This window comes from Spermophilus citellus (assembly GCF_964194105.1).
Source record: "Spermophilus citellus genome assembly, chromosome: 2".
Classification (NCBI taxonomy): Eukaryota; Metazoa; Chordata; class Mammalia; order Rodentia; family Sciuridae; genus Spermophilus; species Spermophilus citellus.
Window position 1 is genome coordinate 5,068,703 of NC_138183.1, and position 25,799 is coordinate 5,094,501.

Below are 25,799 nucleotides of genomic sequence, written 5' to 3' on the forward strand. Positions count from 1 at the left end.
TCAGTTCGTCTCTTTTATTTCCACTAGAAAAGAAGGCAAAGGGAGGGCAGGGAAATGTACAGGTGGCCCAACCTCGACTAAAATCTCAGAAGGGGTTTTTAAAAAGCAACCTGAGGAGTCAGTCTTTAAACAGCATTTGTTGTAGGCCTCAAAAAGATGTCCACACCACCAGACGGCTGTCCAGGGTGGCCTGCAGGGCCTTGCTGAGGTCAGGGACAGCCTGCTCAGTTGAGTGAGTCCATCAAATCAAACACCAAGCCCACACCGTGAGGGCCTCTTGGGCAGGTCCTGGCTCGCAGGTCACTGGCCTGCCTTCACATGTCGCTCCTGTGTTGGCCACTGAAACTCACATGTCTGAGCTTAAGGGGCCTCATGGGTGGGAGGGCATGGAGGGAGCATGTTCTTCACTATTCAGAAAAATAAAACCTCCAAATAATGTTGCTCTTCAGAGGACTGCTTTAAGAATGAAACCACAATTAAGTTCCAGGGTGACTTTGTGAGCCCACCAGGCTGCAGGCTGACAGCCCTCTGCTTGTCAAAGATAAAAATGGTTATAAGAGACCCTGTCCTACCCCAGCCCAGACGATTCTTGCTGTGCTTGTTCTGCTAGTGTTTTCGGATCAGGATGTCCCAGCTATCTTTCCAGCGAAGGGCCTGGAGTTCACTGGGTGAGAGTGACCTGTCCCCATAGGTCAGTGGGCGCAGCATGTTTGACACGTGGCATGCAGTGGAATACCAGGCTATGACCAGGGCGCTGAAAAGGCTTCTCTGCACCTGGGACCTGTGGGCAGCAGTGCAAAGCACTGTGAGGACGCCTGATTGTTGCTCTACAGTGACCCTGCTTAGCCATTCTCTTGGAATCCATAGTCTACATGGTCACCTGCCAAGGCCTGTGGACTTTTTCCCCCCTGATCCTTGGTACTCTACCACTGAGCTACATCCAACCATTTTACTTTTTGAGAGAGGGCCTGGGACTTGCCATCCTCCTGCCTCCCCCTCCTCAGTAGCTATGACTATAGACGTGGCCACTGCACCTGGCTGGCTGTGCCTCTCCCAGCCCATGTTGCACCGAAAGCAGCCTGCATGACCCCCAGCCCTGCTGCCAACCTGCACAGGTGATCACTGACGTGCTGCAGGACAACTGGGAGCAGAAGGATCTGGAAGGTGAGTGCAGGCAGGTAGTGGTAGAGGAAGAGTGTCTTCTCCATCAGGAAGAAGGGCAGGTAGTTCAGTGCCCAGCCGCCAACACACAGGACCCCGGTTAAGGCCCACTGCCGCCAGGCATCTGCAGGAGGGCACATGTCAGAGCAGCACTGCCACAGGGGTCGTGTCCATGGGCTCACCCTTAAATCCCAGGCTTACAACCTCGGTGCCTGACCTCTCGCTCCCAACCTTCCCACTCTCAGGAGGAAGAGTGGACAGGAGAGTCATGAGAATTTGTAGCCTCCTGCCTGGACATAACCACCATTGTCTTGTGATGGCTCAGCCCCGTGGGAGGGCAGGCCTTGCTGTGTGTTAATCACTGGGCCCCTGAAGCCTGGGCTGGCCGCACAGGGCAGATCTGGTCCACCTGCTCTCATCTGGGCATTTCTTCTGGGATTTATGGAGGTGGGGCTGCACTTGTCCACCAGCCCAGAGTTACATGGAAAGTCAACAGAGAGAAGGGTCACGCACTGAAAGATGAGCAGAGAGAGAGTGGGGCAAAGGTGCTATGCAGGTCCCAGTAGTCTTTGGGACCTGGGCCAGGCCCTGGGGACACCCACCCCACACTGGTAGTTTTCGCTTCTCTGTTTCAAGATGGTCTCAAGTGCATTTCTGTTAGCTGCAGACAATCATCAGCCCTAGGTGCGCCTGTCGGCTGCTCTTTTCCCAGCCACTTTTGGTACATGCAGCCAACTTAAGCGAAGGCCAGAGAACACTACTGGCCATGACCCTTCCTGCTGGAGAAGTCAGAAATACCACCAGGAAACCTAACTGCCACCAGCTAGGGAGTCGAAAATAAAGTATTTCCCTATCTAAGTGAAATTTCCCTACCTACGCCTTAGGGCGTAGGTTCCCAGTACAGTTGGGCTGTCACTTAAGCGAGAGAAATCTCATCACAGTGAAAAGGAGAGGCAGAAAAAGGAGCTGGGGAGCTGCACCAACCCTCAGGGAGGTCACAGATACTCCTTCGCCGTCTGAGCAGGTACCAGAAGAAGAGCAGGGTGTAGGCCACTGTGGCGAGGCTGGCAGAGGCCCAGATCACAATGTTTCCAAGCAGGTGGATCTGAGCCTGAAAGCATATGGGAGTCACTCTCAGGCACCTGCCCTCTGTGCAGAGGGAAACTGCTGTGTTAAAGAAAACCACACTCCTACTCTACTACAGTGAAGGGCGAAAAAGCAGAGGCAGCCAAGTGCAGAGCATACACCTGGAATCCTGGCTAATCGGGAGGCTGAAGTCGGAAGGTTGCAAGTTCAAGGCCAGTGTAGCATGTTCTGGAGACCCCACCCCCAACCCCATCTCAAAATAAAATAAAGGGCGGGATGTGACTTGGTGGTAGAATGTTTGCCTAACATGTTTGAGGCCCTGGGTTCAACCCATAGTATCAAAAGCCAAACAAAAACCACACAGATTCATTCTGGTATCCTCCAGTCTCACCCTAACCTGGAGAGACCTGTTCTCAAGGAGAATCCTTCTAGGAAAATGCTAGGGTTCTTGATTTTGTAAACTAAAACTGAAAACTAGGAGTAAATGAGTTTTTTTTTTCTATTTTTGGGCAGGGGACACACTGGGGGGTGAACCCAGAGCCTGTGTATGACATGACACTAGATTCACCCTCATTCCTAAGATTTTCTTTCTCTTTTTGAGACAAGATATCAGTAAGCTGCTGAGACTGGCCACAAACTAGTGACTCTGCTGCCTCAGACCTCCAAATCACTGGGATTACAGGTGTGTGCCACGGTGCCCGGCAAGATTCATTTTTTAACGAGAAAGCTGTTCATGGAATGGTAGGTAGTCCCCGCTTCTGCACATATGCTGGGTAAGTCCTGGGACCTGCTCCTGGTACTTTCTTTTCACAAGGGCTGCTCTCCTCCAACTGAGTGAGAAGGGAGCGTTTTACCACCTGCCCATTCAGCGAGTATTCCCTGAGCACTCACTGCAGCTGCCTCCACTCTGCGGTGTGAAGACAAGACACACATAAACAGAGCCCTGGTGAGCTTGCCTACCAGGTGCTATGCGGACGACATCTTACAAACCACTTCCGTCAGGAAAAGGGCGACAGCGCTCTCCCACAACAGCAACAAAGCTGAGGCTTTCTTAGACAGGCAAGCGTGAGGCTTACTCTCAGCATCTGATAGAGTATTGGCCCACGCTGCCCAGCGTCCCGAGAAAACCAAGTCCTGGTCTGCTGCTAGAACAGGCTTGGCAGAAACCCAGGACATGCTGGCTGCTCTTAATGCCAGAGGGAATTCCCAAGGACGGGACAAAGCCCCTGCCAGCTATCACAAGCGCTTCTTACACTGGTTGTGGGGTGCAGCCAGTAGGCGATGCTGGTGTCCAGGGCGACCCACTGCAGCGGCGTGGAGCTGTACCTGTGCTCAGAGTCCTCGCTGCGCAGCGTCAGCATCCTCCACTGCAACAAAGCATGGGCCTCAGCTGTTAGGATGACAGGTGCTCCAGGTCACACAGGTTTTGTCAAAGGTGTTTGTCAACTGTGCCCCTTGCCTGTGAACTATCCAACCTCAAGTTCATTTGGATTGTGCAACAGAAGCAACAGGGCAGGCACAATGAGTGCTCCTGGTCAGGGGCCTTGAACTCTAACCCAGCACATCCTCTGTGACTGGGGGCCTGGACTCAGTGCCCACTGGGCTCATGTTCAGGTCCAGGCCTTCTGAGTTCCTGACTTACTCCTCTAGGCCTCTGCTACTTGACAGTGGCCCCTTTGGACTTGTTGGGTGACTTTAGGATGCTGTAGCAAGGCTGTAATTTCACACTTGGTCTGGACCTCCTTGTTCCTGACTGCAAGGGCCCAGGGCCCCAGCATTCCGCACATCACTCAGACTGGAGAGAGGGGAGACACACCTTCTGAGTCTGAGGTCCCAGGTCCAAGATGAACGCTGGGAACTGCAGAGCTCAGCCCACACAGCAGAAGCCAGCTCCCTCCCGCCACCTGTCACCTGCAGTTCCGAGAATTTGGCCATAAAGCTGAGGTTCTTGCTGATGTCGATCTCAGTAGGGGAGTGCAGTTCCAGCTCCCTCTCCCTTTGCTCCTGGCCTGACAGAACACAATAGGACACCAAAGATAGGAGCAGAGTAAAGCCAGGGAGCTGACATGGAAGCCACCAGCTTGGCAAAAAACTCACCTCCCTGCATTGCCAACAGCCCACCTGACGCCTCATCGCGCTGCACCATCCCGAGTTTGCCCAACCCCCACACCCCCATTCACAAGGGCCTTTCTCCACTCAGAATTCTCTGCCTGCAGGGGGTGCACTAGCTTCTCCCTGTGGCCCTTGGGAAAAGCCCTATGTTGTCCTCATGGCGGGACAAAGGGCTGGGATGGCCACTGAGGTGGGGAGTGCTCAGCTCCTGCCAAACCCACATCTGTCAGTGTCTTCTCAGGTGCTGAGTGTTGGAGATGGTGGGAGTCATAGGGGACAGCAGGAAGACTCACTTTTGCCATACCGGTGCTCCTCCACGTTCCACATCATGCTCCCATGGTGACCCCGTGACAGCTTCTCCCCTACGATCTCCAGTTGCCGGAACCCCCAGTCGGGGAGGTGTGCCCCGCTCAGCTGGCAAAACCAAATAAGATAAAGGGAGCGCCTGAAGGCAGTCCGGGCTGCCCACCTGATGGCTCCACTGCGGATGTCCCCCTAGGGTTCTGCCCTGAGCAGTTATAAAAACTCCCTTCCTCAATGTACAATAAATACACAGGGCAGTGACTTTAGTACTCCTCCTGTAGAAGGCTCTGGCCTGGAGTTCAGGGAACAGACTATGAGAGTCAAGGCTTCCATAGCCAAGCCAGCCAGTGGCACTTCCTACCTTCAATATGGCGGACGTGTTCACGTGCACAAAGCGCACTTCTGACAAGATGGTCTTCCAGACTTCTCTATCTGACTCTCTGTTCACAATGTCCTGCAAAAGCAAACTCTGTCAGGCTGGGTGCATGGCTCAGAGGTAGAGTACTGTTGCATGTACACAAGGGTCTGGGTTTGATCCCTAGCACTGCAAAAAACCCAACACCAGGACTGGGGTTATGGCTCAGCGGTACAGTGCTTGACTAGCACATGTGAAGCATGGGGTTCGATCCTCAGCACCACATAAAAATAGAGAAAATAAAGGTATTATGTCCATCTACAACTAAAAAGAATTTTTTTTTTAAAAAAGCAAACCCAGCACCAAAAATGGATCTTGACAATTGTTCCATTCTTTTTCAAATTTCCTTAAATGCAAAAATGAAGACCAGTCACCAAGCAATGACATTAACATGGCTCTGAACAAAGGGGGAAGCTCACAAGCAAGGGGGCTGCGAGGGGCTTATCCTGGATAGTGCCCGGGACACAACTCTGGTCCAGCCCATGGGAAGACACACCGTCCCTGCCAAAGGCCACACAAGACAGGATCCCCCAGAGACTGAAAAGACTGAAGAGTTTCTGTCCTCTCCACCCTGCATGGTCACCTGGGGGTAGAGCGTGGTGGCCAGAGGCAGGCACTCCTTAGTCCCTGTCTGGTGACTATGAAGTTGGTTCACATGAAGCTTAGATGGTCTCCAGGGAGGGACTCCTCATTCTGGGACATGAAGAGTACTTTGTCCTGTTACAGCCTGACGCAGTGGGGCCTCATGAGAACCCCATTTTATTGACAAGAACCAGGGAACCCACGAGGCTGAACAGGAGCAAATGCCCAGACATCCAGTGCTAGGAGCCACAAGCAAATATACAATGTATGGCACCTTTGGTTGTAAAGTGACGCCAGCTAGCCACTGAGATGATTATGTTAAGATTTACATTCATATGCAAATTGGACTCCCGCTGTTCACCTTGGCCTGCTACCGGACTCATGTTACGGACTCATGTTACCAGACTCTTGGAGAGTTCCCATTGGTTGGGGAAGGATAGTAGGAGGAAATTCCGGGGGAGGTCCGGGGGACCCCGGGGTTCCGGTCGGCGCGCGGTTCCGGTCGGACACCCTCGTGGGAGGACCGGTTTTTGACTTGCTGGCGCTGAGAGTGTTAGCGGCTTTTTCAAAATAAAGTTTTGTTCCTGCTTGATTGGCTCGTGATTCTGTGCCCAGCCAAGACTGCGGCATTTGGCGGCCCGTACGGGGAACGCCTGAAGCTTAGAGGTGAGTAAATTGCTCGCCCCTGAGGGAAGGCGACAGGATGGATGACCTTCTCAGAAAACAATGTGTTCTTGTTTTGATTTATTTTGTTTTCATTTCGAGCTCCCTAGCCCTAGAATTTTCTCAGGCGAACTGGAAAAAATGGTTGGCTCAAGGTTTGAAGTTATTCAGCCCTGAGAAAGAGAAAATTGATACAACCATTGTCTGCTCCGTCTTTGTTTCATTCTGCTTCGGCTTTGTTTTATCCTACCTTATTGGGTTAGGTTATAGTAGATTAGAATCCAATAAAAAACAAACCGAAAAACTGTTAAGTAAATTGTTAGAGGTCCAGACTATGGTAGAAAAAACGCTAGGTCAAGCAAAAGAGAAGGTCTCTCAAGCTAGTCAGACAGAGGAGAATTTAAAGAAAGCAAGCTTAGAGGACAAGCAGCCATCAGGTGGAGAATTACAACAGGAGGTTGCTACCAACTCCGTTCTATCACCAGAGGGCGTAACTCAGCCAACAGCTCCATCTACCGCTGAGCGGCCCTCAATTCCCGTAGTTGATGGACGGAATTCTGAGGCAGGACCCCAAAGATTAGCATGCCCTGTACTTGAGCAGGCAGGAGGGCAACGAATTCACCGTGCTTTAGATTTCAAAACAATAAAGCAATTAAAGGAGGCTGTAACGACCTATGGGCCGCAAGCTCCCTTCACAATAAGCATGGTCGAATCTGTTACCAACTTGGACATGACACCAGCAGATTGGGCTAACATGTGTCGATCTGTGCTAGACGGAGGACAATATTTGTTATGGAAGGTTGCCAATGAGGAATTTTGCATGGAGACAGCTAGGCGAAATGCAGAAGCTGGCTATCCTCAAAGAAATATAGAAATGCTTTTGGGGAAGGGACCTTATGAGGGTCAAAGACAACAAATTGAATATGACCCTGGTGTGTACGCACAAATTGCTGTAGATGCAGTTAGGGCATGGAAAACTTTACAGGGGCATGGAGACTTACAAGGTCAATTATCTAAGGTAATACAAGGAACTAATGAACCTTATGCTGAATTTGTAGATAGACTTATTCAGTCAGCCTCTAGGATATTTGGAAATACAGAACAGGTAATGCCATTTATAAAACAACTGGCTTATGACCAAGCAAATCGTTGCTGCAGAGAGGTCATTAGACCATGGAGACATGAGGATTTAAACACATATATTAAATTATGTAGAGACATTAATGAACAGGGGCAAGTCTTAGCAGCAGTACAACAGGCTTTAGATGCCAGGCCAAGAACATGCTATAATTGTAATCAAACAGGACATTTTAAAAGGAGTTGCCCCATAAGAGGAGGGTTTAACAAAGCTGGATATCAAAGGAATAGAATACCAGGTATTTGCCCACGATGCCGTAGAGGGAGACATTGGGCTAATGAATGCCGTTCTCAAACCACCATAGAGGGTATTCCGTTATCAAAAAACGAACAAGGACCAAGTGTTTACCCACGATATCGTGGAGAAAGGTATCAAGCTCCATTGCCAAAAAACGGACTAGAGGGCCCAATGCCCCGGGGCCCCAAACCACAAATATATGGGGCAATGGAGGAACCCAACAGCCCCATCAAGGTAGTGCCCAGGACGCATTATCCATTAAATCCCTCATCAGACAAACTAGAGGGAGCGCAGGGCTGGACATCTGCGCCTCTGCCAGAGCAGTACTAACCCCAGAGATGGGAATTCAAATCATTCCCACAGGAGTAAAAGGACCTCTTCCCCAGGGAACAGTAGGCTTATTATTGGGACGCAGTTCTTCTACACTAAAAGGACTTATGATAAGTCCTGGGGTAATTGATCCCGATTATGAAGGTGAAATAAAAATTATAGCTAGTTCTCCAAGAGGTATATCAGTAATTTCACCAGGAGATAGAATAGCACAGTTATTAATAATACCCAGCCTGCATGATAAATTTTCCAGTTGTAATGTAGAAAGAGGTTCCAAGGGATTAGGCTCCACAGGTGTAGATTGGGCTATGCTGTCTTTGAATTTAGATTCTCGCCCAATGCTAAAATTAAATATTCAAGGACATGACTTTAATGGGCTGCTGGACACAGGAGCTGACCTTAGTGTCATCTCTCGTCAAGAATGGCCAAAATATTGGCCATTACAACAAGCCACTCAAACGCTTCGAGGCCTAGGAGTGGCAACAAATCCCCATAGAAGTGCTATGGTATTAGATTGGAGGGATCCTGAAGGATGTGAAGGAACTATACAGCCCTATGTATTGGATCATCTTCCTGTAAATTTATGGGGACGAGATGTCCTAGATCAATTAGGATTGACATTAACAAATAACATCAATCCTAACGCGCCCACTACTAGGGCTAAACAAGGCTTTAGGAAAGAAAAAAGATTAAGAGAACAAGAACAAGGTATGACAGCACCTATTCAAATAGATCAAGAAATAAATAGACATGAACTGGGTTTTCAGAAAGGGCCACTGAGACAATCAAAATTACTTGGAAATCAGAAAGACCAGTGTGGGTTCCTCAGTGGCCCTTGACTAAAGAAAAGATACAAGTAGCCCATGACTTGGTCAGACAACAGTTAGCGGAAGGACATATACAACCTTCCGTATCCCCCTATAATACTCCCATTTTTGTCATTAAAAAGAAATCTGGTAAATGGAGATTATTACAAGATTTAAGAGCCATTAATAATGAGATGGTTATTATGGGGCCTGCTCAATCAGGGATTCCTCAATTGTCTGCTTTACCAAAAACCTGGCATGTTTTAGTTATAGATATTAAAGATTGTTTCTTTTCAATTCCAATTCATCCCGAGGATAGTCCACATTTTGCATTTACTATCCCTGCACTGAATCATGAAGGTCCTGATCAGAGATATGAATGGAAAGTACTCCCTCAAGGGATGGCTAACAGCCCAACTATGTGTCAAATTTATGTTAATAAAGCAATCCAGCCACTTAGAAACCAAAATCCTGAACTACAAATATTTCACTATATGGATGATGTGTTATTGGCACATAAAGATAAAAACACATTACTAGAATGTTATGCCACACTTACAAACTTATTGAAAAACTATAATCTAGAGATAGCAATAGATAAAGTACAATTAAATCTTCCAATTAATTATTTAGGAGTTCTATTATCCTCAACCATGGTCCGTCCACCAAAAATTCAAATACGAGTAGATCAACTCAAATCACTTAATGACTTTCAAAAGTTATTGGGAGACATAAATTGGATAAGGCCTTATCTAGGCATACCAACAGGAGAGTTAGGACCTTTATTTGATATTCTAAAAGGTCCATCAGATCCAAATTCACCCCGCATGTTAACGCCTGAAGCAAGAAAAGTATTAAAAATCATTGAAACATATATGGAAAATATGCATTTGGATAGAATTGATATAAGTTTGCCTTTATTATTTATTGTACTACCAACAAAAAATATTCCTACAGGAGTATTTTGGCAAGAAGGTCCATTATTGTGGATACATTTATCTTATTCCCCTAACACTATTCTTACTAGATATCCTGAGGCTGTAGGACAATTAATACTCAAAGGAATAAAAGCAGCTAAGGGAGTGTTTGGGATTTCTCCCAATAAAATTATTACTCCATATACTATGGATCAAATTGATGAGTTAGCTAATGAGTTAAATACTTGGGCAATAATCCTGTGTAAAACTAGTGTTTCATTTGATAATCACTTACCATCTAATCCTTTGTTGTCTTTTTGGTCTAAGCATCCTGTAGTTTTTCCAAAAATGACAAGAAAAACCCCTATCATAAATGCTCCAAATATATTCACTGATGGGTCAAACAATGGTACAGCAGCAGTAGTTACTCCTGATCAAACTTTTACATTTTTAGTACCCAAACAATCAGCTCAAAAGGTAGAGCTTAATGCAGTATTACAAGCTTTTATGATGTTTAAAGATTCTGTATTTAATTTATTTTCTGATAGTCAGTATGTAGTTAATGCTATTAATTCCCTTGAAGATGCTGGTAGGATTTCCCCTTCCTCTACTGTTTTCTCTTTGTTTTCCGATATACAAAGTCTAATCTGGGACCGAAAAGATCCATTCTTCATAGGTCATATCAGGGCACATACAGGATTGCCTGGAGCCCTTAGTATGGGCAATGAACTAGCAGATAAATCTACACATGACATACATATTTTCTCCACAATAGAAGAAGCTATAAATTTTCATAAAAGGTTCCATGTCAATGCTAATACTTTACAAAAGCGTTTTAAAATAACTAAAGAACAGGCCAGACATATAATAAAACAATGTCAAAATTGTGTGACATTTTTACCACAAGTTAATCTTGGAGTCAATCCTAGAGGACTAATACCTAACCATATTTGGCAGATGGACGTCACACACTTGCCAGAATTTGGAAAATTAAAATATTTACATGTTACAGTTGATACCTCTTCCGGATTTTTGATGGGCTCCCTTCATGCCGGAGAAAAAACTAAAGATGTTATAGCTCATTGCTTACAAAATTTTGCCACTGTGGGCGTTCCAAAACAGTTAAAAACGGACAACGGTCCTGGTTATACTTCCTCCTCTTTTAAACAATTTTGCTCATCATTTGGTATTACTCACATAACAGGAATTCCATACAATCCACAAGGACAAGGCATAGTTGAAAGAGCTCATCAAACTATTAAAATGTACTTATTAAAACAAAAGGAGGGAATTGGAAAGGGGTATATATCCCCCAAAGATAAACTTAAAATAACCCTTTTTACTCTAAACTTTTTAAATTTAGATTCATCGGGACTTAGTGCTGCGGAAAGACATTTGTACCCCAAAAATGTACATAAGCCTAAGGTACTTTGGAAAGATATTCTAACAGGACAATGGAAAGGCCCGGATCCAGTGATAGTCTGGAATCGGGGCGCTGTCTGTGTTTTCCCACAGGATGAACAGCAACCGATTTGGATTCCAGAGAGATTAACTAAAACAATTTCTACAGAAAAAGAAGATGATTTGACTCAAATCCATAACAGCTGACATCCAGAGCTCCAGCTTGGCTATTCTTACATCTGCGACAGTGATTAACCAAGGTTTTTTTTTTTTTTCAGTATCTATTTTATTATTGCATTTTTCCACATCATAAAGTTCTATTTTATTTTTGAGCTCATACAAACCTAGGTTAATGTTTTTCTGATCAGTTTTATTTTTTGACTGTGTTTTATTTTTTTATTTATTTATTTATTTATTTATTTATTTTTTGACTGTGGAGTTTTTAAACATTGCAATGGAGATTTCACCTAAGTATAGTTACAAGGCCTTTATTTACTATTGTCTTATGTGTTGTATGTTGTGTGCACACTTCTGTTTTGTGTTGTATGTCTGTATGTGTGTATGTCCATATTTCTTATATATGGAGCGCTCATGAAAAAATGGATCCGAATTTTTTCTTTATTCACGTGATTTATATGGTTTAATTTAAATTAGGTGAACAGCTGTTTATGATTGTTGTTAAAGATGGTTAACAGATCTGTTTGTTTACTTTCACCATTCCTTTTCATTATATTTAATAACTCTGTTCAGGATAATGTCTCTTTAGCATCATTGCCAGAATTTCCATCTCCATCCCAATTCCGGTGAAGACTGAGATAAAACCAAACTACAGCTTCTATGATAGCTATCACAGTAAACTGTATAAACTGATGCATCAATGAATATAACTCAACAAGTAATGCTCAATCAAGGACTTGATTTACTTTGGGAGGAAATGGACATATTGATAGACTCCTCCAATTTGAACTGCTTGCAGAACTTGCCTGGACTATATATCAGTTGTATACATTGTAAAATATCATCTGGTGCACCGAATTGTGGTACTGCTGGCATATCTTTGCTGATGGTGTCACCAGTGATGCAATTTCCTTGCCAGCTCACCCCATGTTTATTGTGGTAATACTGGCATATCTTTGCTGATGGTGTCACCAGTGACGCAATTTTTCCAAGGAGCCATCAATTGGCTTGGTGTCGTGGCATTTCTGTATCCTCCTCCCTTCTACTAGTGATGGTCTAAATTTGGGGGCCAACAGAGGTGAGGCAAAGAACCTCACCCCCCCACTGGCACCAAGGCTAAATTTGGGGGCCAACAGAGGTGAGGCAAGAACCTCACCCCCCCACTGGTGCATAGGCCTATCCACAAGCATGGCTGAATGCTGGACCGGTAGTCAGCGACGGGTTGCTCTGATTACAGTGGATTCAACCTAAGACAGGAAGCTGACGCCTAAAGGTCAGTTCTCCCATGACGGGTAAGAACCATATGTTAAATTGGACAACCTACCAGGCACGGTCCCTAGCCACATTGCTTGTTGCTTAATTAAACAGAAGGGGGCAGATGCTAGGAGCCACAAGCAAATATACAATGTATGGCACCTTTGGTTGTAAAGTGACGCCAGCTAGCCACTGAGATGATTATGTTAAGATTTACATTCATATGCAAATTGGACTCCCGCTGTTCACCTTGGCCTGCTACCGGACTCATGTTACGGACTCATGTTACCAGACTCTTGGAGAGTTCCCATTGGTTGGGGAAGGATAGTAGGAGGAAATTCCGGGGGAGGTCCGGGGGACCCCGGGGTTCCGGTCGGCGCGCGGTTCCGGTCGGACACCCTCGTGGGAGGACCGGTTTTTGACTTGCTGGCGCTGAGAGTGTTAGCGGCTTTTTCAAAATAAAGTTTTGTTCCTGCTTGATTGGCTCGTGATTCTGTGCCCAGCCAAGACTGCGGCAATCCAGCTGGTCACTCTGGGGCCAGGCGGCTGCTCCTGGGGCACACCCTCCTTCCTCATCCTGTCAACTCCAGCTGACATGTGGGCATGTGGTGCCACCAGAAGGGAGGTGGAGGAGCAGGACCAGCAATGGAGCCTCTGGCAAAAAGATGGCCAAGAGGGAGGTACAGCACTCAGGAACAGGTAACCCTGAGTGGGACTTCCGCTGGGAGAGCTCCCATCACAAAGGCCCACTCAGAGGAGGTGGGGTAGCAGGGTACAAGTGTGCGCAGTAGAGAAGGCAGAAGGGCAGAAGCAGGCTAAGTACACAGCCAGCCTCCGCAGACCGCTGGCGTTATGGAGGGAGCCACCAGGGGTGGCGCCAAGGCTGGTGTGTGGTCACCCTATTGAGATCCAAAGGAGGCCATGGGCACCAGTGGTAGCTGGAGAGCAAGCTTGACTCTCGTGGTGGATGACCGGACTTTGCTGTGCTGAGCATCCGGGTCCTGCACTCAGGGGCAAGAGGCCCAGCAACTGCACTCCTCCTGCACGCTGCCTTTCCTGGGGGAGCCGAGTGGTGGCTGGGGGAAAGACAGCTGCAGGCTGCTGCTCTATGGGAGCATGAGAAGCAGGACCTGTCAGGCTGAGAGGCACTTCCCCTGGGTCACAGGGTGGCCGGAGCTCAGGTCCCAAGTGAGGACCAGGTTGTGCGGGTGAACAGTGGCAGGTCGGGGAGACGTACAAGCAGGCAGCCCTGCCTGGAGCAGACCCAAAGCATCCAGCCAGGTCCAGGAGCTCGAAGGCTCTCCACAGAGGAGCAGGAATCTACTCCCAGCGAAAACTTCATGACCAAAGACCCCACTTTGCAGTTGCATCAGAATGACCTGAAATCATAGCGGGACATTCCGAACTGGAATGTACGCCCCGTTCACCCTGGCTCCTGACGGTCTAGTGCCCAACATGGCACTCCGCGTGGACTCACCAGCCTCCAGAGATTCTGGGTGGGCATGGAGATGTTGTAGTCGATGTAGCAGGAGACCTCCTGGGCGTGGGGGCTCAGTGGAGCCGCGACATCATGCCTGGAAGCCAAGCAGATGGAGCAGCTGCAGAAACTGCCTACAAGCTACTCTTCTTTAAGGGAAAAAGGCAGCTGGCTTAAAGGACAACCTGGGTCCCTGCTAGTGGTCACTGCCTGAGGACACGCCCCTGGAGCTGGCAGTGAGATGCTGAATAGGACCCCCACGGCTGCCCCTTCTCGGGGAGCACACAGATGGTCTTCCCAGGGTAGCTGTGACATAACTAGGTGGTGTCTCCACCCCGCTTTTTGGACCAGGGAACCGTGAATCAGAGGAAGGCAAGGCCATCACGGGCCTGGGGGTTCCGTGTCTGAGAGCCAGAGCCCCCAGCACTGCCATGCAGTGCTTGGCAGCAGAGCTGTTGGCCAGCTCCCAGCTGACCAGGGCCAAGCAGGGCAATGGTGGGGGGCAGCCTGCCATGAGACCAGCCGCACTGGCCAGGAGCACCAGGTCCTCCTGACTCGCCTGTGACCTGTCACCCCTGCGCCAGTCCTGCTAGGTGCTGCAGACACAGGGGCAGCAGGAACCTCTGTGGCCTCTAGAAGACAGCTCCCCACACTGTGGACAGGGAGTGCAGGTGGCCCAGCTGGACCAGATCTGCCCTGAGGGAACCAGACCGGGCGGCTCCCGGAAACGCCTTCCCATGAGGTGACCTGGTGGTGAACAGCCTGGAATAAGCCCTGGGTGGGACCTGGGGACTGAGTCCAAGCACACTGCAGAGAGGGGGTGCGGCAAAAGCCCCAAGTGCGATGCTCGGCCACTTGGGACTAGGAGGGAGGTCAGGCGATGGGGTGATGCATGTTAGGACACGAAGGGCCTCAACTGGGACAGAATGAGGGTGACGGGAAGTCGCCAGAGGGCTGTGGGCAGAGAAGCAATGCCAGCGCACTACACCTTCTCAAGGGGTGGCCTGGGCCTGAGCATGGCGGGGGCCAGGGGAGTCAGGAGGTCTGGACTTGGATGTGGGGTTCAGGGGAGAAGCAAACAACCCTCTGTAGGGTGAGTAGGAGTGGACAGAGAAGAGTCAAGGTGATGCCTGACAGGATCTGGGCTCTGTAGGAGCAGCTAAGCCAGAGCCGGGTACCACGAGCCCCCTGTGCAGCCAAGCGGGATGTGGGCGTTCCTGGGGAGGCTGGAGGTAGTTACGCCGGACAAGGTGAGACAACCTAAGAAGTGGGGTCCTGGTATGTGAAGGTGCACAGGGCACGAGGGTGAGGACCAGCAGGCTGGCAGCATGACCCAGAGGAGGTGGGAGGGAGAAGCTGGAGAGTGGCTCCCAAGCAGGAGGAGCAGTGGCCACTGTAGAGAAGGCAGGTCAGCAAGAGGACTCAGTCCTGACTGGGTTGGCAACATGGGGAGGTCTCTCTGAAATTCATTTTAAACGTGTGCTGCTTTACAGAGGAGCACCCGAACTCCGTCTATGTGGAAAGCACCGGAGCACCCTCTGTGGTATGGCTCTGACTGCGCCTCACACTCTGGTACACACCGGGCCTGCCACCTTACCTGCACCAGGTGTTTCCTTTAAAGCCCTTTCGTCAGCTGTGTCCCCGGGTCCCCTGCTGACCCCTAAGGCACATACAAGTGCCGGGCAGCAGTTGTGTCCTGCTGGACAGTGGCAGCAGAGGACATCCAAAAGCAACAAGTGCGCCAAGGTGAGGGGGCAGGTACTCACGTGTTGAGGAGGCGGGTGGTCATGCCGTGCACCAGCTGCACCACGTCTCCGTGCCGCACAGGCCGCAGAGGGCTGTTCACCACCAGCTGATGCCTGGGGAAGATGTGGTGCTGTTGGGTTTGGTACCCCGAAACCGACAGCTCTCCAGGAGGTGCCAGGGCTCCAGACTGCCAGCAGAGACCGTGGGGTCCGCAGCTGCCCACCCACCCACACCTCAGAGGCAATGCTGTGTGGAACCATGGCATGGTTTCACTTAACCTCTTTCTAAAGCTTAAGGTCACTTTCCAAATGGCCATGTGGGATTGTCTGCCACTGTCATGCTTGTCTGCAAATGCTACAGTGACAAATGCTGAACAGTGACTACGTCTGCCAACACTCCCTTTTAAAGCGAGGATCTTCTGTTCATAACCACCAAAGTAAGAACCGGTTAAATGCCAGACACTGGGCCACATGCTGACAAGTGGCTGGACAAGCCAAGTGGTGACCAGCTGCCCTCACATCACTGCAGTGAGCAAAACTGATAAGGAGCAAATGAACATGCAGATCACATCAGCAGTTGCATGCAGTGGACACAGGAGGCAGGGGTGATGGTGATAGCAGGGGGGTGCGGAGGCTGTACAGGGTGACCAGGAAGCCTCCCAAGGACCTGGCCTTCACATTCCTAATAAGAAGGTCCAGCCAGGTGGGCTCTCAGCCACCTCTGTGCCCTGCTCTGGACACAGAGGTGCCTGAGAGCTAAGCATGCAGGCAAGGCTGGAGACCAGAGGCTGGGGCAGGAGCACCTCATGCAGGGGATGAATTCTAGGGGCATCAGAAGCTCAGGGGGGTTTTGAGCAGAAGAGTGCCTGGTAATGAGGACCCCTCCATGGCAGCTGATGCTGGAGTGGTTGTTATGGTTGGATGTGAGGTGTTCCCTCACACTGGGTTATGAGAGCCTTTACCCAATCAGTGAAATAATCACCTGATAGGATTAACTGAGTGGTGACTGAAAGCAGGTGGGCTGTGGCTGGAGGGGGTGGGCACAGGGGGCGTGGTGCCGGGTATATATTTGAATCTGGCAAGTGGAGTCTCTCTCTGCTCCTTGATCATCACGTGAGCTGCTTCCCTCTGCCACACTCTCCCACCATGATGTCCTGCCTCACCTCAAGTCCCGAGGAATGGAGCCTGCTATCTATGAACACAATGAGCTCCTAAATAAACTTTTCCTCTTCTTTGATCATTGTGGTTGGTCTTTTAGTCACAGCAGGGAGAAAGCTGACTGAAACACTGGGGTACATAGGAATAGGAATCTGGCCACCAGCGGACAGGGCAGGCAGTGGAGACAGGCAGGTGGTGGAAACGGGACCTGGAAGGTTTGAGATCTAATTTGCAGGCAGAGGCCAGAGCCTAGGCATGGGGAGTGAGCAGAGGCCTGAGGAAGGTGATGCTGCTTTCATCTTTCTTTTTTTTTTGGCACTGAGGATTGAACCCAGTGGCATTTAACCACCGAGCTACATCTCTAGCCATTTTTTTTGAGACAGAGTCTCACTAAGTGGCTTGGGGCCTCACTAAGTTGCTGAGGCTGCCTTTAACTTAACAATCCTCCCGCCTCGCCTCCTGGTCCTGGGATTGATTATAGCATGTGAAGCCATGCCCAGCAAGATTCTATTTTTCTGAGAGGAGTGGCAGTGGTGGTGAAGGGCACTGGAAGAGGGGAGTTTGGGTCATGCCTGTGACACTTCTAAGAGGAGGCCCTGCATGGGCACTCCAGCCTCCCAGGCTCAATGAAGGGTGCTGGGTGGGGGGACCCAGTTAGAGCCCCAGGACCTGGTCCAGCCAGGCCTGCTAAGTTCTGCTGTGGAGTGCTGGGCCTGTGCTCACCTCCCAGGATCCTTCACGATCCACCAGTTGTTGATGTCCTTGAAGGGGTAACAGGTCACCTGCTGCTGGTGGGAGCTGCCCCGGCCATCCTCATATCTGCGTGAGAAAATCAACAGAGTGGTCAGCCAAGGACCCATGGCTGTTCTCCCACAGGTTCCACAGAGGGAAACAGACTTCAGCAAACACCACCTAGTGAGGTGTGGGGGGAAGTGAGGCCGAGGATACGGAGAGAGCAGCACTAGTGTCAGACAGATCCTTGGAGGACACACAAGGAGCCAGTGTGCCATACCACGCCCCCAGCTCTAGGCTTTCACTTATGCCACAGTACTCGTGGGTGGCTCCAGAGCACAGCGTGAGAGCCGCCCACGTCGGCAGAGCTGTGAGAAGACAGAACAGTCCATGATCTTCACTTTCCTTACATCATGGGGTAGGTGCTCTGGTGAGAGTGGAGCCAGCAGGGCAGGGGTTTGCCAAAGACGCTCCTCAGGGTGACCTGGGAACCGAAGGCCACCTCCAGTGGCTGGCCTTGGGTAATGCGGGCCAGCCCTCCCTAGACAAATGGAAACGGAGGAAGGTGAGTGTGGGAGCGAGGTAGTGGGAACTGCTGTTATCTAGTTGGTTATAATTAACTCCTGCAGTTGTGTCCTATTCGCTAAGAATTACAATTAGAGCTCCTGGAGAGAGTGCTGCCCCTGGATCAGGCACTCGGCTAAGTTCTCCGCTTGTACCCGCATTTAGTTCCCATAAAATCCTGTGAGACACAGCTTATGGGACGTCTTGGGCTGCAGTAGGGCTCAGGGTTACAGCACTTGCCCAGCAGCCCGAGGTCCTGCCTTCATTCCTCAGTAGCACCAGAGAGAGAGAGAGAGATGAGAAAACTCAGAGTGGGGCTCAGAGATTGACTCCTACCCAAGTCACTTGGTCCATCCTACAGGCTGAGCATCTCTTATGCAAAATGCTTGGAGCATCAGTGTTTCAGACTTTGGATTTTTTTTGCATTTTGGAATATCTGAACAGACCTTAACAGGTGATCATCCCTAATCTGAAAATCTGAATCAGAAATGTTTCAAAATCTGAAATTGTTAAGCATTCATGCTGGCACTTGGAAAGTTAGGGATTTTGGAGCAATTTTGGATTTCAAGATTTTTAGGGTAGGGACGCTCATCTTATACTGTATTTGCAGTTAATATAAATGAATGCCAGACCCGAGTCTATCCTGTAAGGCATTTCAAAATGCCCAGAGTCATTCAGAGAATTAAAGGGAGTCAGCCTCTTCATTTATTCCATAGCATTACTGTATTCAGGATTCCTTTACTGATGTGGCTGATACATTCTTGACTGAATTCCTATAATGCTCACTTGACAATGTTAATACATCCTCCTTACCTCCAAGCTGGCTTGGAAGGCACTAGACATGATCTGGTCATGGGGCCCAGAGCGGTATACCAGCATCAAGTGGACATAGAAGAAGAGTAAGTACAGGATGACCGGGATGCCCAATAAGGCCACCGCTCTGGCAAGCAAGTGAAAAAACACACAGACCTGCCAGAAGATGCAAGAAAAAGTCAGTTCCTACTCCACGGCAAGATATGTCCACGTCCAGATGCTAGGCTTAGAAAAAGTCAACAGGAGACACTCGCCCTCCCACACATAGGTGCCCTCACAGCTAAAAGGCCAGGCTGCCTGGCTTGTCTGCACATGAAGCTTTGAGCACTGAGGTCTTTGCACCCAACACTCCCTGGGACCTGTCATTCCCACAGGCCGGCCTAATGCTGCACTGACGTCAGTACTTACATTTGACAAGGTCTGGTCCCCAATCAGGTGCCAGGCATGGACGGCGGCGACACTAAGCACAAGCAAGTAGGTGAAAACACCCATGTATTTGATGCTGCAAAGACAGAACTGAATAAGGCCACGATGGGACGTGGCCACACAGGAGGGGAGAGCCCTGCCCAAGACAGGGGGCGCTCACTCACCCAACGGCGCAGGCACAAGCGATCCCGGTTAGCACCAGCCAGAACCACCATTGCAGAGAGAAAGGGCTGATAAAAAAACAGAAGGACAGGGACAGGTCACACACTACAGAACAGAGGCCAGAGAAGGCACACACTTCCCTGAGAAGTCTCTGGGTTGGCTGGTTCTATCACACACTATCTCTCAGAGTTACAGTCCCAACAGAATGCTTTTTTTTTTCCTAAGGAAAAATTTCCAGCAAGTTAAAGAAAAATGAGGATATATTTATGAAGTCATGTGCCAATGGCCAACCCCCAAAATATTAGATGATTGAAAAGTATTCAAAATAAAAGGTCTTAGAGCCCATCTAGAATCTTTTTTCTGATAAATTAGGAAAGACAGCCCCACTTTCCATACCTGTGTTTTTGGGAGTTGAAGAACTTCAAGTAGGATAACACAGCCAATAGATTAAAAAATATTAACAACGACTCCAAAAGCATAAGCCTGGACTGAGTGATCAGGGCGTTCTCTGTTACAGACAGGAAATTATGTGAGTATTAAGGTGGCACGTGCAAATGCGGAGACAAGCACATTCACACTGGAGACAGAGGACGCACTCTGTCCCCCCAGGGGAACTGGCTCCAGGACGGCCCCCAAGGAATCCTTGGGTACAGATGCTCATGTCCTTTACAAGAAAGGCACAGTACTTGCATACACCTACACATCCTCCCTGGAAATCATCTGTAGATTACTTAAGACACCTGACACAATGTAAATAATATGTAAATAGTCATTCTACTGTCTTGTTTAGAAAAAATAAATACACATGTTTGGTACAGGTGTAATTTTTTTTATTAATTTCTGATCCATAGTTGGTTGAGTCTGCAGATGCAGAACACTAAGATACAGATGCTGGCTGTACTTCACTAACACAAAGACAACCTGCCACAGTGCCACAAAATCTGAAGGTGGAAAGTTCAAAAGTGGGGTGGCGAGCAGAGGACATGCCCCAGAGCCACGGAGGCAGGTAAGAATAAGAGTCTGAATCACATCTACCGATAACTTGTGAATAGACTAGTCACTTAACTTCTCTGAGCCTTTTTCTTATTTGCAGAATACCAGCTTTGCAGAGCGCTGTGAACATAAAAACATTATATAGGCACAGGACCTCAGAGAGAGTCATCACCCATACTAGTATCTCTTTTATTCTGTAGTCTAACTTTTCTAACTGAACCAGTCTAGCTGATTTAATTCCATCTGTTCATAAACAAAGCTGAAAGAGGATAAACTAGCTCATGAGTCCATCTTAACTGGCCAAAGCCTGGGAGGGGGTAGAGGAGGATTATCAGTAACAACCAAGTGAAGACACAGGTGCCTTGGAGCAGTGTCTGGCAGGCCTCTCTTCATACAGCCACACCTCCACTACTGACAAGGGTCAATCACACAGTCCAGCACTCCCACAGCCAAGGGACTGCCTGGGGTCGGGTGTTAAAATCAAAACTCATGAGCTGGATGTGCTTCTTAGTGTGGGATGCCAGGAAGCACGTGAGCTCCCCTCACCGCCTGCTGAAACGTCAGCATAGCCAGCACCGTTCTTCCCTTCGTGGCACCAGGAGCAGGCAGGGCCCGGGGCTTACCCATAAGCATCAACAGGGCAGCTCCCATGGCAGCAGAGTGAGAAAAGTGGAGCTCAGTCACTATCTGGTAGGCCATGGGGATGGAGAGTGCCCCAGCAAGTGCCGGCAGCAGGCGCAAGGACCACACAGGCACATTGCTGGTGTATTCTGGAAAGGGAACAACAGAGAGGAGCTGAGAACTGTGGGCATGCCATCTGCACCTACTGCAGGTTAGATTCTAAGATGTAAGTTCATAAAATGGGGATGACATTAACAACTGAGTGTGCAGACTATGGGTAAAGACTTTGAAACTAGCTTTGAATTTTTGTTTTGTTGTTTAGAGACAGGGTTTTGCTATGTTACCTAAGCTGGTCTTGGCTTCTTGTCCTCAATCAATCCTCCTGCCTCAGCCTCCCAAGTATCTAGGTATACAGATATCACCAATAGGCCCTATTGCTCTGAAATGAGCTTTATGCAGTCTAGGAAGCAGTTCTCACTAAGCACAGAATGCAGACTAAAGATTCTGAAGTTAATGTTCATTTATACGTACCCCATCTAGTCCCAAAACTACAAAATTATGCCACAGGATACATGTACCAAAAACTAGGAATGAAATAATTACAGTAACAAAACACTAAACTTTTATCAGACTTTTCAAAAGTTTTTCACCTATATGAAAATCATACCCTGAACTCAGATGAATAAAGGGCAACTGTTAATTCCTATGAAAACCATTATTTCCCCTTCCTATTATGCACACATTAAGAAGCAAAATCAAAGCTATTTTTTTTCTTACCTGCTCCAATTCGGTTCCACAAAAAGTTACCATCAAATCCTCCTAAGTAACCTAAAATAGAAAATTAATTTCCTGGAGTACTGTGGCAGGCAATAAGGAAACAAGATAAATAAACAAAAGACAGTTTCTGCCCTCAAGAAATTTCACTGATAAGTTTCACTGAGAGCCCAAAAGGCAATGGCTACTAATGAATCTTACCTCCCAAGGCCAGCAGCATGTGGCCAAATGGTGGTCCACTGTCATCCAAAAAGAAGATCCGTTTCATGTAAAAAGAGATGTATTGCCCATAATACACTTCATCAAAACTGAAAACAAACAAAACATTGCATTCAACTAGAAATCTGAATTGTAACCAAGAAGAGAGTGGATGAATGCCTTCGTGCTTCCAAATGACTCTAGGTAAGTCATCAGCAGTGTCAGTCAGATCTGCTGCTCCAACTGTACCCTGTCCCCAAATACTAAGCCATATACAACATCATCCATCCACAGGGAAGTGGGTGGAAAAATTCACCAACATAAGATGGCACTCAGACAGATCCTAGCTCCTGTTTCTGACACAGGTGCGCACTGCTGGCCAACCTACTGAAAGACCTCATAGGCCTGAGGGGAATCCCACTCCAGCTCTTCCTGGTGCCAGCACCTGCTAAGACTGTGACTTGGAATCAGACCTGATGACTCAACAAAACAGCTGCCGGAGTGAAAGGAAGACATTTGGGAACCAACTGCAATAAAATTTTGTCATACAATTGGGGGGAAAGCTGATGATACCAAGGAAATGCTATCAATTTCTTAAGTGTGATAATGATCATAGTTACATGACTTTTTAAGAATTTTCATCTTCTATCCCTTCCCCAAAAAGAATCTTCATTTTTTATTTTTTTAAAATTTTTTTTAATATTTATTTTTTTTTTAGTTTTTTTTTTTTTTTTTGGCAGACACAACATCTTTGTTGGTATGTGGTGCTGAGGATCGAACCCGGGCCGCACGCATGCCTGGCGAGCGCGCTACCGCTTGAGCCACATCCCCAGCCCAATTCATTTTTTATTTTTAAAAAATATTTTATTTTTCAGTTGTAGTTGGACACAATACATTTATTTTATTTATTTATTTTTTATGTGGTGCTGAGGATTGAACCCAGGGCCTCACACGTGCTAGGTCAGCGCTCTACTGCTGAGCCACAACCCTAGCCCAGAATCTTCACGTTTTAAAGATATATACTGAATTATTTATGAAACACATCTAGAGTTCAATTCAAACTAATCCACTGCAGAGCGGGGGCTGCCTATGAGCTGATGACAGCTGAAGCTGGGTAATGAACATATTAGTGGAGACCATTATACTGTTCTCCCTACTTTGTATATATTTGATGTTCTCCATAACAAAAAGTTAAAAAAGAACATGTGTGTTAATAAGCAGCCCTTCAATAACAAAAGCAACCACTTCCCATTATGATCACAGCCAGGCTCTGAGAACCCTAAACAAGGAAGACTCACTTCCAAATCCATCAATCAAAGTCAGGCTCTGAGAACCCTAAACAAGGAAGACTCACTTCCAAATCCATCAATCCTCTACCCTCCGATTTTAAAACGGAAAATCTATGGCTGGTAGCACATTTCCCTCCACTGCAACCATTTAACGGGGGCTGGGGGTGTAGCCAAGTGGCAGATCTTCCCCAGCATGTGTACATGACAGTTCTTCCTGGACACCCCTCCCACGCAGTTGTCAGCTTACACCACAGCGCGCGGGTAGGAGAGCTGCCACAGTCGGCTCAGAAGTCCCATTCCAGTCAGAGCCACCACATTCAGGTTGACGTCAGCCGTCACCACTATAGGGCGCTTCAGAACTCCCAACATGGTGCAGGAGAGCAGGCTTGGAGGACACCTGGGCAAAGAAGGGACGAGCCGCCGTCAACCAGCGGGAGGCCGGGCGAAGGGCTGGAGACTGGCTTCCTGGGGCACCCCCTGGGATGCAAAAGGGCGGCACACCTGGCGGGCGCTCAGGAATTTCACTTCAACAACCCGCTTCACCGGCACCTGCTGGGGGCGGGGCCACTTCAAGGACGTGGCCTGGGGTGGCCCTCGGGCCCTCCCCTGACTGGCAGCTCCGGTGCCAGCTGCGTGCATCCGGTGGCCTGCCCTCCCTGCCCTGCGAGCCCCTTTCTCCCCAGGCCGCCTCGGCAGCCGCCTCCTCCCAGCTCCGCGGCCCGGCGCTCCTGTCCCCGCGAGGCTGCGCGGCCCCTGCGCCGCCAGGACCCCGACGCCCGGGCCCGGAGTGCCCCGCACTGACGGACTCCGAGTTCCGGCTGGGCTCGCGTCCCCAAACGTACTCGGGTTTCTCGGAGCCCGGCAGAGCGCTCCCGGCGCCGGGTCACGCCTCGGAACCTCCTAGGAGGCCGACCGTTGGGGACCCAGCCTCTGGGGACCCCGCGCGATCCACCGTTCGGCGCTCGATTCGCCGAGCCTGCGGGGTCGAGCCGCAGCGTGCGCGCACTGGGCAGGGCCATGGCGCGCGTGCGCAGTCGGCGAGGGCGCGGGCCCGGGTCCCACCGGAGTGCACGCTGGGAGCTCCCCGGTGGGCTGCTCCCCGCTCGGGCGTTCCAGGATCCGTGTGGCGTGTCGGCGTACACGTGTCTTTTTTTCCCTTCGGTACTAGGGGTTGAACCTGCTGCCGAGGCGGGCCTAGAACTCGAGATCCTCCTGCCTCAGCCTCCCCAGCCGCTGGGGTTACAGGCGGGCCCACTTTGCCTGGCGCCTGGTCTTCTTAAAGGGAGCGGGCGGTCTCTGGCTGCCGCGGGCAGTGCTCCGAGCCGGGCGGCGCCGCCCCGGACCTGTCCCGCCGCGGCTGCAGCCCTGCGCGCTCCCGGGCTCCGCGGCCCTCGGCACCCGCCCGAGCCCCCATGCGGCGCGCTCGCCCGGTTGCTGCTGCTTCCTGGCTCCGGGGGCCGCTTCACCCTGGAGTGCCGCCCGGGGTCGGTGCGGAGGGCGCGGCCCGCAGCGGTGCCCCTGGCCCTCGCGCGGACTTGGGGGAGCCCGAGGGAAGCGGTCCCTGCTGCTGGAGGGCAGTCGTTCTCTTACCTGGCCGTGGGCCCGCCGAGTGGCCCCGCACTGCCCTCTGAGGTAGGTACGTTACAGCCCGTTTAAAATGCCCTGGTGCTCCTCGTACTGGGTGACCAGGGGCTCCGCACCCTGAACTACATTCCCAGGCCCCCAATCTGGCTCTAGGTTGCCCAGACTGGCCTTTGGTTTGGTCTTTAGTTGTAGGTGGACATAACGCCTTCATTTATGAGTTTACTGTGGTGACGAGCGTGGAGCCCGTGCCTCCCACGTGCCAGGCGGCGCTCTCACCCCGAGTCACGGCCCAGCCCTGGCCCTTCGCCTTTGATCCTCGAGCGGTGGGAATGCAGGTGGGCACCACCACCTCACCCAGCAGGACCCGCGCTTCAGGGAAAGGAAGGTGACGCTGGGTGTCTTTCCCAAGGCCACACAGACAGGTGATGGCAGAATTGAGCAGCACTGCCTGAGCCCCAATCTGCTTTTGACCCTTCATTGCCCTGGACCAAAAGGTCTGCGGAGTGGCAGCCACATGCTTGCCCCTCATCAGTTGGGGGAGGCTGGCAGAGGAGGTGTGCACAGGGGGGTGCCCTCCTGGGAAGTGATGGGGACGGCCAGGTGCTGCCCGGGGCAGCATGCTGTTCTGGTCCTCTCTGCTGGCGGTGCTCAGGCATTTCAGCGCTCCTGGTGTCGGGGTGA

General features: G+C 49.8%; 1 protein-coding gene across 2 annotated transcripts; it reads right to left on the reverse strand.

Annotated features, from left to right (window-relative positions):
- Nucleotides 1-25,586, reverse strand: POMT1 (protein O-mannosyltransferase 1). Of its 2 annotated transcripts, XM_081280012.1 has the most exons (20): nt 24,377-25,582; nt 23,782-23,931; nt 22,249-22,355; nt 22,051-22,101; nt 21,276-21,422; nt 20,056-20,167; nt 19,662-19,727; nt 19,480-19,573; nt 19,072-19,227; nt 18,105-18,235; nt 17,686-17,781; nt 15,826-15,918; nt 14,060-14,156; nt 5,024-5,116; nt 4,653-4,773; nt 4,159-4,256; nt 3,501-3,614; nt 2,146-2,272; nt 1,108-1,285; nt 1-781 (listed from the first exon to the last, which is right to left on the reverse strand). In XM_081280012.1, exons 2-20 carry the CDS (start codon nt 23,901-23,903, stop codon nt 607-609), a joined length of 2,178 nt encoding a protein of 725 aa, XP_081136138.1. In that variant the 5' UTR covers nt 23,904-23,931; nt 24,377-25,582; the 3' UTR covers nt 1-606. The 2 variants fall into 2 exon arrangements, with proteins under 2 accessions (XP_081136138.1, XP_081136139.1); XM_081280013.1 differs by lacking the exon at nt 3,501-3,614 and having other exon boundaries at nt 24,377-25,586.
- Between the last annotated feature and the right edge of the window lie 213 nt (nt 25,587-25,799).